We start from the raw sequence: 13195 nt of genomic DNA, 5'->3' as shown, positions 1-13195 counted from the left end.
GGAGGGAGGGCAAGAAATGTTCAGATAAAAAGTGAAATCCTGGGGGGTGATGTGGATTTGGGTTACCCAGGCCAGCCTGGCCCTGCCATGTCTTGGACACTTTGCCCAAGTCATTTTCACATAAATCACAGCCCAGCTCAATCATCGACTAATCGGCATCTCTGTCTCATTTTGGATTTGAATTATGTCTCTCAGGATGGCCGTCATTTTCCTGAAATTTCAGACCGATTCCTAAGCGCTCTAGAAGATTTCCCGGCCACAGTACCCCAGGGCGTCCAAAGGTACCAGGTCAGTGAGTTTAACTCAACAGAAACCTAGAAACTAAGAGAAAAGTGATAGCTGTGTGAACAGGCAAGCTCTTCAGAGTTGTGGTTTCTAGTTCTGACTTTCCAGTTTTGCTAGAATATCGGCCGTTTGTTCAGGCCACATCAGGAAGATGCTGGGTGTCAGATCAGGCCTGGGCTGCCGCTAGATGCACTCGAGGCTGAGCCGACCTGGAGCAGCTGGCCCTCTGCCTCATCACTGAGTCTCTGCACTGCTGCTCCCGAGCAGCTGTTCCAAGAGCAGCTAAAGCAGGTGTGGGGGAGCGCAGAGCAGGGGAGCGGCCGGGTTCAGCCTCAGCCCTGATGGCAAATGTGCAACCTCCAGTCAGGAAAACAAGAGCTCTGCGAGTAACTGGCCCCACCCTTCCTGAAGGACGCTTGAGAAAGTCTCTACTGTTATATTCAGAGCACAACCCCTCCCCTCACCCCGTCTCCACACCAGCTCTTCCCTGAGGACAGTTCCAGGATAAACGCCCTCTCCGTGTCCTCCTCCTCCCAGGGATGTTTTTGTGCCACCAACAGGGGCAGCCAAGGCACCTTAGTCCTGGTCTGGGTGGACTCCACTGCTGTTTCCCCCCTCCCTCCCCAGAGGCCCTGCTCAAGTCAATAAGCAGGATTTGGGCTAAGATTTTGGTCCCCCACCCTCAGGAATTACATCACTTTAGGCCTCATCATCATGATCGCTTTATAGTTGAATAGGTTGATCATTGGAAAGGCAAGAAAGCAGGACAGGGAGACCCTCTGAGTGCCAGCAGAAAGGGGTCCAGGGTCCCCACTTGGAAAGATGCCAAAAGGAGAAGCTGGGTGCCCCTTGACCTACTTCCCAATTTTGCCAAAAGGTTGGCCCTGTCGAAGGCATTGCCACATAACTAAAACGACAAGTCCCCAGTCTAGTTACATCATAAAACTGTCACGCTCATCATCTGGCCCAGTTTGTTGCCCGAGGGTGACCGTTGATCTCTCCATCCCGAGTCAGGAGGGTCAGTGATTGGCCAGGCCACTCCTGAGATTAAAGGCTCCCAGGGCATCTCACGTCTTCCTCTGCAGAGAGTGGACTCTCACCAAGCCCTCCAGGATCCAGTCGGACGGCCCATCATGCACCTGTCAGGTCTCAAACATGCCACAGGTGAAGCCATATTTTGCGATGACATCCCCACGGTGGATAAAGAACTTTTCATGGCTTTGGTGACCAGTACCAGAGCGCATGCAAAAATCATGTAAGTAAATGAAAAGCTTTCAAAAGCCTTTTAAAAGCACACCTGGGGATTCCCCGGGAGGAATGTGTCCATTCTCCTGTGATGTCCCAAACCCAAAGGATCTAAAATGGAAAGAGTAAAGAAAAGGTCAGCAGCCCCAGGAGGAGGAAGGGAGAGAATCCAGAAATGACCAGCAGGAAAGAACAAAAATCCTAGTTATGGGCCCCTTGCTTCCGGCTCAGCCTCCCAGCACCTCATTCTACCCCCTGCAGCCTCGGGCAGGGCTCGAAGGAGTACCTCTGAGCAGGGCCGACATTCAGTGACTGATAAAACACTGAGGTCCTTCGTTACTGCATGTTAAATGGCCACTGTCCTAAGCTCCCTAAGGACACCCCTTGCCGCAACCACACCGGCCCCTCCTCAAGCTCCCCTCCCAGCAGCAAAAGTGTTACCCCTGGCCCAGCAGGGGGCCTCCTGGACCCTCCTGTGGTGGGTCAGCTTCAATTGGTCAGGGCCTAGTTGGGCCAGTTGTTATATATTTTGATTTTCAACCATGCTCTCTCCCTCCCTTAAAGGTTTGGGGCCTCCAAGCTTGCTGATTTCTACCTCTTAAATATTTCTCTCTTTTCAGATCAGTTGATTTGTCCAAGGCCCTTGAACTCCCTGGGGTGGTTGATGTGATAACAGCTGAGGACATTCCAGGCACCAATGGTGCCGAAGATGACAAACTGTTGGCTGTAGATAAGGTACAGAACATGCCTTCCCAGATGACGTTGTGCAAATATTCACCGAGGCGCCACCTCCAGCCGGCTCTCCATTGCCTCCCAGCAATGTCTGCTGTCGGGGGGAGAAGGGACAATTCTTCCAGCTTCTCTCTAACCCCGATGTGTTTATTCACACAGAGCTGCTCTTCTGGAGGCAGGAAATAACATAAAAGGAAACTTATTACAGAAAAACAATAAGTCCTAGTTTTCCGACTGTGTGCTCTCGAGTCCATTTACCCTCATCTGAAGAATAAATGTAGGCACTGACCTGGATGAGGTTAGACTACCCTAGAAAGATCTAGAAAGGAGAGTACAGATCATACAGCCACTCCCTGTTATTTATACTGACCTCCCTCCCTTTCTAGACCCACCTCCCACCTACCGTCACACCTTCCACTTTTAATGAAGTTGCCCTTGCCACATCTGACCTTTTAATTCAATTCTCCGATAATCGATTGAGCACCTGCTGTCGGAGCCAGACCACCCTGGTTCGTGCTCCAGCTCCACCACGCACTAGCGGGGCGCCCTTGGTATTATCCTCTGTGGGGGGAGCAATCGTAGCAGGCACCTCACCGTACTGTGAGATTTGGATGAGTTCTTGCACGTAAGGCATGTGAAGGCTCCCAGGAAGTGTCAGCTACTATTGTCACATCTCAGTGAGTCCTGCACAGACTATTTCTCCTCTAGCCACAGAACGAACCACTTTCATTTGCGTGACCTCCAGATGAAGGGCTGGCTTTCATTTAGGAGCTGCATTATCTGCTCAGGCAGCCACAACAAAATACCACGGACTGGGTGACTTAAAAAACAGAAACGTATTTTCTCACAGTTCTGGAGGCTGGAAAGTCCAAGATCAAGGTGCTGGCAGGTCCGGTTCCTCCCGAGGCCACCCTTCCTGGCTTGCAGAGGGCTGCCTTCTCCTCGTGTCCTCACGTGGCCTTTTCTCCGCGCACAAGCCTCCCTGGATCTCTTGCTCTGCTTATCAGGACATCAGTCATGTTGGGCTCTGGTCCACCCTTATGACCTCGTTTAACCTTAAGGTCCCCTGTACGGTCTCTCTTTCCAAATGCAGCCGCGTGGGAGGTGAGCGCCTCCACAGATGAATTTGGGGGAGGACACGGCTTAGTTCACAATGGGAGCCGCGTTGTACAAAAAATACTTCCCTTATCTTTAGACTCTGAAATGACATCATGATAGTGACACATGTGAACCAAGCTTGACAGAGGACCCAGCAGATTCAGGTCACAGCCAATATCACATGCACTCTGGGATGTGAGGTTAGGGGCTTACATGCATTGAGTAACATGGCGAATGGAACCGTCTGTATTATTTAAATTGGTTTTTAATTAAAAATTTTCCGCCAAGCACACGGAATCGAATGTGCCTCCAGTGTGGTTCTCGTTGCTCAAGAACGATCACTAAGGCACCAGCCACCGGTGAGGATGAGCTGAGCCTCCTTCCACCCAGAGTCTTCTGCCTGCGTCACGCATGTACCTTCCCCAGGTGCTGTGCGTGGGCCAGATCGTCTGTGCTGTGGTTGCAGAGACGGAGGCACAGGCGAAGCGTGCAGTGGAAGAGACGAAGATCGCCTATGAGGACCTGGAGCCCGTAATCTTCACCATCGAGGTGAGCGGGGCTGGCCGGTCTCTCCTGCGAGGCTGTAGAATCAAAAGCGCCTTTGTGAATTTGTTAATGCGAGCCCAAGTCAGGGCCCTACTTTTATCTCGTCACTGGCTGGCTTTGGAAAAATCAGCTTTCTCGGGAAGACAGTACTTGTATGAATTGAAATTAGCTTAGGCTCCAAGAAACAGGAAAAGAATGACAGAAGTTTCTTGCTCTCTCACGTTCAGAAAGTGCAGAGGTGGTCAGTCCAGGGCTTATATGGGGGTCTACGTGTCAGGGATCCGTGCTCCTTCTGTCTAGTTGCCCTGTCATGCACGGTTTCCATTCTCCAGGTCACACTGTGGTCCACGATGGCTACGGAAGCTCTTGCCATTACGTCACATTGCAGACAGCAGAGAGAATGAGGTGATGAAGGGCGTGTCCCCTCCCTTGAAGGGCACTTTCCAGATGTCACACATACCTTCCTGCATCTCATTGGTTAGAACCTAGTCACGTGCCACAGCAAGGGGAGCTGGGGGATGTCGATTTTATTCCAGGCGGCCAGGTATCCACTAGAAACTTGGGAAGATGATGAGAATGGATATTGGGAACAGTAATGTTTTCAAGGTAGAGCCCAAGAGCAACGGGACTTTCATGATGGAACTCCAGAGAAATTTCCACTCTGGTTTCTGGGTGAGATGATGGAATGCAAATGCTACCCCATAGCATATATTGGCAAATGCACAAATAGTGAACTTAGAACAGAAAAGTCAGACGTGGACTGAGGATGGCAGTTCTAACTGAATGAAGAGCGAGTGCAGAGTAATTGAATTGAGAAAAGCTCACTTATTTGATTTCTTGTGACAGAAAATAAAAAATCTTCAAAGGCCCAGTGAACCATTTGAACATTTTTGAATGTTCCTAAAAGGTACAACTTGCTCAATATTCAAAGTATTTATTTAAAAAGTCATGTTTCTTGATCTTTCTAAACCCAGTCAACTCTGATCCAAATTCCTCTTTTGTCGAGATTACAGGGAGTCCAGGCCATTTTTCTCGGCTCACTCCCCTTCCTAGGGTTGGGCTGGGATCCTAACATGGGTTTTTGAAACTTCAATTCTCATCCCATGTCCTCAAGGGAGAAGTGACATCCAGAGGACACAGCCGTGAAGTATCCTGGGGCTCAGGATGGTTAGCGATCTGGAGTCCCCGCAGAATAGGACTGTCCAGAGTCAGCACCAAATTCTTTTGTGAACAAAAATAGGCAACAAAATAGTCATATATATCAATACTTATTCATCCATCCATCCACTCATTCATTTATATGACTGTATATATGAGAGTCAGTGTATGCTAGTGGTTGAAGCATAGATTCTAGAACCAAACTGCCAGGTATGAATGCTGGCTGCACCACTTACTAGCTCCGTGACCTTAGGCAAGTTACTTAACCTGTCTGTGCCATGGTTTCCTCAACTGTAAGGTGGAGGTAGTAATAATAGCTACCTCATCCGGTTGTCGTAAGACGGCATGAGTTAGTATATGTAAAGCACTTAGCCGCAGCCTGGCACACAGTTAGCGCTCCTAGATATGGCATGTATTACAATAAGATGGTACTACCTCATGACACGTTTACCATATGGCAAGAAACATACTTCCCCATGTACTAGGGTGACTTATTGAGATCTTGGTGTAGCAGAAAATGAAAAATTCCACTATACTGTTCATTTCCTGCTGCTTTGAGAAATCAAATATTCATTGTCAGGCCAGACATTTCTGAAAACCTAGCCTCGGCTTGAAAGCTGCCTCCATCGCTTATTTGAAGCATGACTTTGAGAAAGTTATTTTAAGCTCTGTGAGCCCAGTTGCTTCATCTGGAAAGTGGAGAGAATAATAGAATCAATGTGAGAATACGTGTACATACACTATATATTACAGTGCTTGGCAGAAAACAAGCTCTCAATAAATATCACCTGCTTCAGTATTATCATTATCATCAGCAGCAAGGAAGGCGATGGATTTGCAGCTGTTGGAGAGTAAGAATGCAGGAGACAGGCGCCATTCGGAAGGACAGAAAATCACCTTGAGTCCAAAGGTTAAGCAAGGATCGGTGGGTCAGTCCACAGAACCTCAGAATGGAAGGGCTTCCCGTCTCCAGTGTGAGTCAGTTCATGTTATTGTCAGAAAGAAAACAGAACAAAAGGCTAGAAAGGCCCTTAGGAGAGATGCCAAATACTCAAAGAAATGGGCGGCTTCCTCCAGCGTCTCTTGGGCTTTCTTGCCCAGAGATGCGCTAGGACTTGAATCCCCTTCCTCAGCACGGCCTCAGTTCTTCAGATCCCTGAGTCAGAGGTTCTCGTTCGTGAGCTACCTAGGTCTGAGGCAAGCACTTCTCTTCAGGGAGAGGGTCAAAAGGGAGGGCCCAGAGCCTCACCCATTTGGACCTATCACCTGTTCCCTGGAGGTCCACACTGAAAATGAGAAATGAGTAGTTGTCATCCTGCACCACTATAGCGTCCCCAGATCCAACTCTTAACGTTTCTCCAGTCCTTCTTGTTGGTTTTCTCCGTTCTAGAAGACATGCCCTCTGGCGTCTGGTCTCCATGGCGAGCCCATCACTCTAGTGCTCTCTGGCTAGCACGACTCCTTTCGTGTGTCCTGGTAGATGGCAATTTGGGGGATTTTCCTGGCCTTTGATTAAGAAAAAACTGCCAGGCAGCTGGCCCCGTGGCCGAGTGGTTAAGTTCGCATGCTCCGCTGCAGGCGGCCCATTGTTTTGTTGGTTCGAATCCTGGGTGCGACATGGCACTGCTCATCAAACCACACTGAGGCAGCGTCCCACATGCCACAACTAGAAGGACCCACAACGAAGAATATACAACTATGTACCAGGGGGCTTTGGGGAGAAAAAAGGAAAAAAATTTTTTAAAAAAATCTTAAAAAAAAAAAAGAAAAAACTGCCAGTGGAAGAAAAATATGAAAAGAATTGGTTTTTGTGGTTTTTTCCCCTGTCACTCAGGATGCCATAAAACACAGCTCGTTCCTGTGCCCTGAAAAAAAGCTTGAACAAGGAAACGTCGAGAAGGCATTTGAAGAAGTCGATCAAATTGTGGAAGGTAAGCGACTCAGGATATGTAATAGAACCTTTGGGAGAGTCTTGTTCTGAAGCAGACGTTGAGAGCACGTGGTTTCATCCCAGAAAGACCAGCCTCTAGAGTCGTGGCCCTCTGCCAAGTCTCTCGTATCTCTTCCTCTCAGGTTGTGTGTGTGTGTGTTGCTCTCGGGGGTGGAGGGTAGGGAGCCGCAGAATGAACAGAAGGAACGCTCCTAAGATTTTGATGAGCCAAGGGCAGAGTGAGGAGCAGAACCAGACACTGTCAACTTCTCATCCAGAGCCGTAATCTCCGAAACAGATCGCCCTCGGCTGACACAGGACGGTTCCCTGGTCAGGACAAAGCCAGGCTGGCCCGTCCTCCTCTCACTTGCTTCTGATGCCCCAGCACGGGATTTCCGACCAGCACACGCCCTCAGGAATTCCCCTGTGCTCTTCCAGGAGAGGTCCACGTTGGAGGACAGGAACATTTTTACATGGAAACACAGCGAGTGCTCGTTATTCCAAAGACAGAGGACAAAGAACTGGACATTTATGTGTCGACACAGGATCCAGCCCACGTGCAGGTGAGGTCCAAGCTCGCCCCCACCTCCCCAACCTGCTCCTTCCGTCATGGCCTTCAGTCCCCACAGCCTCACAGGCGGCAGCCAGTTTACCTCCAAAACTTAGAATCCAAGGACGGGACATCAGTGGAGCAGCTAAGACCCGAGACCCCTTTTATTTTCTCTGGTCTTGTCAAGCAAATAAAGAGCAGCCACAGTCGCTTTAGATTTACAGAGGACATTCATTTGCACCGCACACACTTAAATGACCTCCGTGATTGGATGACAACACGAAATTCTATCTGTACTTGATTTTTCTCTAAACTAATCATTATAGGGGCTGGCCCAGTGGCGTAGTGGTTAAGTTCCAGCACTCTGCTTCAGCGGCCCGAGGTTTGCCAGTTCAGGTCCTGGGCGCAGACCCACAGACATCAAGCTACGCTCTGGTGGCATCCCACATACAAAATAGAAGAAGATAGACACAGATGTTAGCTCAAGGACACTCTTCCTCAAGCAAAAAGAGGGAGACTGGCAGTGGATGTTAGCTCAGGGCCAATCTCCCTCACCAAAAAAAAATAATCATCATCATTATGCATAAACTATGGAGTAAACACATCCCTTTGCAGCAGATTTTCATTCCCCAGTCACAAAGTGCTCTAGGTCCTAGCTGTGAACACATCCTCTTCTTTAGTGGCCTGCCAGGAGCTTGCTGGTTTTCACCTGGCTGTGACATTAGGTCTAGGCTTTTCACTAGGATTACAGCTTCCAACAGAAACCCGGGACTCTGACAGTTTCCCTTCTGGAAGATGCCATTCTTCTGCTGGAAGGGCTGTTCTGTGAAGATTAATGATGCTTATGAACTGAGAAGAGCACCGCAAGACAGACGCAAACCATCTCAGGGGTTTTTGTGGACAGTAGATGTCCGTGATTTTCCTGTGATGCTGCTTCAGGAAACAAAGAGCGTCTTTGCAATTTCACGCTTGTAAAACTCTCCCATTATCTCACTTTTACAGAAAACAGTGTCCTCTACGTTAAACATCCCCATCAACAGGATCACCTGTCATGTAAAGCGAGTGGGTGGAGGTTTTGGCGGGAAGGTGGGAAGACCAGCTGTACTCGGGGCTATTGCAGCTGTGGGCGCAAACAAGTAAGTGCACTTGGGGTGCAAGAGCGTGTAAAATGCACACAGCTGAGGGCAGATCAGAGGCCTGAGAGTCACCTGGGCTACTGTCATAACCACCTCAGCGTCCTTGGGCAACTCGGTCTCCTGTCTCTTTCTCTTTATGATTATAGATAATAATACCCACCCTCCTAGAGTTCTTGGAAGGTCAAATGTACATAGGACTCAGAATAGGCTAAAGTGCTGTAAATGGAAAAGTGGTACAATCAGTCAAACCCCTCCAGGCCTGAGGCTGCCTGTCCCTGAGACAACGTGACCCTTTTAGGCTCAGGGCAAGTCACCTGCCCACGTGGAGTGCCAAAGGGGAGGCTGCTCCCCCACTCTTCCTTCCTGCTCGAAGCTGCAGACAGAGGAGTGAGGAACGAAGGCTCCCACCCTCCGCCTCTCTGCACCTGGGAAGGGCTGGCTCTTCAGTGTGTGCTCAGTGGACAATGACATCCTCAAAGAGAGCTCCGGGCTAGCGTCAACCAGCAGGCTCGCTCCCTGCTGCTCGTGCTGTTCATGCTGCTGGCTTTCCCGTTCTTTGTTCATTTCCTATGACTGTTTCTTTGTTACTTTGTCAGAGCCCCACTCAGCCTGCACAGTTCAAAGGTCTTGCTTCCCTTGACCATCTCTGTGTCCTTCAGAGCTAGGTCACAAGGCAGTGAGATATATGTCTCGTCCTGCAAGGAGAGATGGGAAGAGGCAAGATCTGAATCCCACCCCCAATTCTTTCCATAATAAGCCCTCTCTATTCGTACCCACTGGGGACCCAGCAAGAGAGAATCAGTTCATCGTATTCCCACCAGGCTTTGTGCCTTTACGACTTCTCAAACGTGACTGTACATTGGAATCAGCTGGGGAGCGTTTAAATCCAATCGCCTAGGCTGCCTCGTCCTGGCCCGGCTGTCGGTGTATTTTAAAACTTCCCCAGGGGTTCCACCATGCAGCTGAGTGTCCCAACTAGCGTCTTAAGCGACAACGCTGCCTTAGCACACAGCTGCCACGCATTGTGGTCCCCAGAGCAGTCTTCCCAAACTGCTGATAATAAGAGCTCATAGACATTCCTGCCTCCCCATCCCGGACTCACTGAATCAGAATCACCAGCGGATGGACCCGGAAACTTACATTTAACTGATGCTCCACTTGATCCTAACTGTTAAAGACCAGGAAACCCTGCCCTAGAATCATGGTTTTCAACAGGTACCTGGAGATACCTGTGTCAGAATCACTGAGAAAAATGCAGATTCTGGGGCCCCTCCCCAACCTGTGGAATCAGAATCCTAGTACTAAGGCCTAGGAATCTGCATTTTCACCAGCACTCCAGATGATTCTTCTGTACTCCAAAGTCTGGGAACCTTTGCCCTAAAGATAAGAAAGGGTGAAACCCTAGCTACCCAAGGGCCCAACTTGGCCAACAGAGTAGCACTCGAGGGTGAAAACGAAGATGCTAACCCAGACATCCTAGCACAAGTGGTTGGCCTTGTTTTTCCAGTTCTGTTGTTAAGTTTGCATTTTTCTGTTCACATCCTTCCTCCTTGTAACTAGTGGTGGGGATACACAAAGTGGCTGAATCTTGGTGAGAGTCATAAGAACACAAGTTAACTGACATATGACATTAATCCCTTTACTAGTTCTCCCACCATTAAGTTATAGAGCACAGGGACAATAGTAACTTAGTCATACACTAGTTCAGATCAGCGCCTAGCACACCATATGCACTCAATAAATCTCTGTGGGATGGATGGATGCTTAAATGAATGGTTGAATAAATGAGGAGGAGAATGGATGGTGACTAGGTTGGTAGAAAGGTGGACAGATGGATGGGTGAGAAGATAGTTAAATGAGAGAATGGATAAATAGGTGAGTGGACGGCAGATGGGTGGGTGGGATGGATGGAGAATCTGACTAAGATTTGTCTTCTTTAGAACTGGTTACCCCATTCGTCTTGTTCTTGATCGTGAAGATGATATGTTAATAACTGGGGGAAGACACCCATTATTTGGAAAATATAAAGTGAGTATTAAAGATGAAATTATTAAAATACCTCATTTTATTTTAATGGTTTTATCTTTTTCTATTATTTTGATTTTGCTAATTCTGAAAACAAACAATAATCTAAAATATTAAATGAGGATGCTGTGTCTTTGAATACTCATAAGATTTTATGAGGAACTTTAAATAAATCTAGTGTAGAATTTTGAAGAACCTGAATGATAAAAATACTATTTCAAATAATGATAAAAATGCTATTGAAGGAATGAGAATTTACATTAGTGGTCCTCAAAGACAAAAAAAACTGAAAGAAGCTACAAACATTGTTGCACCAAAATTTCTGCACTATAAAAATACTATTTTGCAGTGGAAATGTTTGGAAATAGCTTGACCATTTTAACCGCAAAATCATTTTTTACGAATGCTTCCACCAAGTGGCTACGAAAGTCATACAAAAGCACTTTGCAAATAGGGACAAGAATCCACTAACTAGAGAAATAATTTAAAATTGTTTCCAAACCACGTTCATTGCACTTTTATGCAACTGCAGCATAAACGCTAGTAAAAATACTTGGCAATATACTGACAACAATGCTACTTTTCAAATTTGTGATTGAGTTGTTAAGACAGTTCTAATGCAATGTTTCTATATCAAATATGCTTTATTTGGGAATTGCTTATAGCATATACATAGCTAGATTTTCTATCTGATTTTGTCCTTGCTAGATTACTAACTGTTATATTCCCTGTGGTACTAAAGCCACAGCTTTCCACACCACAGCTCAGTTTTATTTCTTCCATTGGCACTGGTAATTTTTATAATTAAAGAGGAAAGGAACATAGTTGGCCATTAAACTTTTTATTTGCCTTCAACTGCACAGAAATTAACACTCACAGCTGTTATCTTCTAGCATGGAGAGCAATGTGGAGGTGCACTCTGGGAGGCTGGCAGTTGGTGCTATGTGGTTGTTGAGGTCTTTGGTTTTGGCCTAAATTATAAATCAGGCTTTATTTACATCACAGGGAACTGTTTTAGTACTAGTACTTAGTAAGAAAGTTCTAGACTGTAAACATTTTGGTGATTATAAAATACAATATAAAATATAAATGAATATAAAATATAATTAAAAGAAGGAAATAGACTTTTTGAAAACTCCAAATTTTATTTTTTTAAAGAAATATAAGTTTACATTGAATGTAATAATGTATGAGTGTGTATGTATGTATACATATCCTCATTCAGACCTGGCTAACAAAGTTTTGCTTAGTTATTCAGAACTATTTGTAAATTAGCCTAATAGATGTTTACGTGTGAATACATTTTTCCAAAATTCTTGAAAAGTTTATATTATATATATATAATATATATTATAAGAATTCTCTCTGCTAATTTATTTATGGGACTGCTTAGCAATTCTTTCTTCATGAAAAGTCAAAGGTAGACTTCAGCCTAGCATTTGTCAAAATTACCGTAAATTCTGAATTGTTGGCTTTTCCTATATTTCTTCACTGCTCTGGTTCGTCCTCCAGCATTTCCCTTGGAGTCAGTGATAACCATACAGTTGTACGGTTCCTTCAGATGGATTTTCCTTGTTTTCAGAAAGGCAAAGGGACCTGGCCAATCCTTTTTGGTCGAACTACAATAGATAGGGGGAACTTACTTTTCAATCTGGCTGTGCAGACGGACTGGTCTAGGCGGGTGGGAGGGGATGGCAACTTCAGAAAAACACAAGCTGCCTTCCCGGAGTCCCAGCGGTAAGAGCAGTGCCAGCTCACGTTTGCTCTGTCCTTAACCGATCACGAAGTGCTTCACCAGCTCAGTGACATGAGAGCAGTCACGCTCCCTCAGGCATCCCAGCCTCCGAGGCTTCATCAAGAATAGCATGATTTCACTCATATGTGGAAGATAAACAGACACATAGATACGGGGAATAGATAAGTGGTTACCAGAGCAGAAGCGGGTGAGGGGCACATATGGATGGTGACAGATGGAAACTAGACTTTTGGTGGTGAACACAACGCAATCTATTCAGAAGCTGAAATATAACGATGTACACCTGAAATTTACATAAGTCAATGTGACCTCAATAAAATGAAAACAATCAACTTAATTTAATTTTTAAAAGCGGCAATGATTTAAAAAAAAAAAAAAGATGCACTGTGATTCATTCCAATGAGCTCTGGAATCCCAGAGACTTTTACACAATGAGGAAAACCACAGACTAAGTTAGAAGGAAAACCAGTAAAAAGTGAAGGAGAATCTTCCAAGAATAAGGAAGAAGAGGGTAGCAATTATACGCCAGGAGAAAAGCAGTTCCATACGGACTGTGAAGCCAGAAAACTACACGTGGGAAGAAAAGGGCTCAGCCAAACTCAGGTCAGAGGAGGCCTTTGTCGGCCACGCACTGAAAATGAAGGGGATCGCCAGGTGTGGGATACCCCAGAGCACACGGGAGAAGAGTCTGTCTTCAGTCCCGCCAGTCGTGGAGCTGGGCTGTGGCTCCAGCT

The 13195-nt window shown here is 46.6% G+C and overlaps 1 protein-coding gene across 1 annotated transcript in view; it reads left to right on the top strand.

Moving 5' to 3' along the window:
- LOC124232314 (aldehyde oxidase 2-like) overlaps positions 1–13195 on the top strand; it is a 52007-nt gene that overhangs the window by 9196 nt on the left and 29616 nt on the right. The window contains exons 6-15 of the mRNA XM_046649272.1: positions 25–288; positions 1371–1540; positions 2151–2265; positions 3787–3909; positions 6899–6995; positions 7433–7557; positions 8547–8680; positions 10621–10708; positions 11693–11735; positions 13132–13195. The exon at positions 13132–13195 is cut by the window's right edge and continues 166 nt beyond it. Coding sequence (XP_046505228.1) covers positions 25–288; positions 1371–1540; positions 2151–2265; positions 3787–3909; positions 6899–6995; positions 7433–7557; positions 8547–8680; positions 10621–10708; positions 11693–11735; positions 13132–13195 — 1223 coding nt within the window. The remainder of the gene's footprint in view (positions 1–24; positions 289–1370; positions 1541–2150; positions 2266–3786; positions 3910–6898; positions 6996–7432; positions 7558–8546; positions 8681–10620; positions 10709–11692; positions 11736–13131) is intronic.

The sequence above is a fragment of the Equus quagga genome, unplaced genomic scaffold (assembly GCF_021613505.1).
Source record: "Equus quagga isolate Etosha38 unplaced genomic scaffold, UCLA_HA_Equagga_1.0 HiC_scaffold_447_RagTag, whole genome shotgun sequence".
NCBI lineage: Eukaryota > Metazoa > Chordata > Mammalia > Perissodactyla > Equidae > Equus > Equus quagga.
The sequence above is the reverse complement of the archived record's forward strand: the minus strand, read 5'-3'. Positions and strand labels throughout refer to the sequence as shown.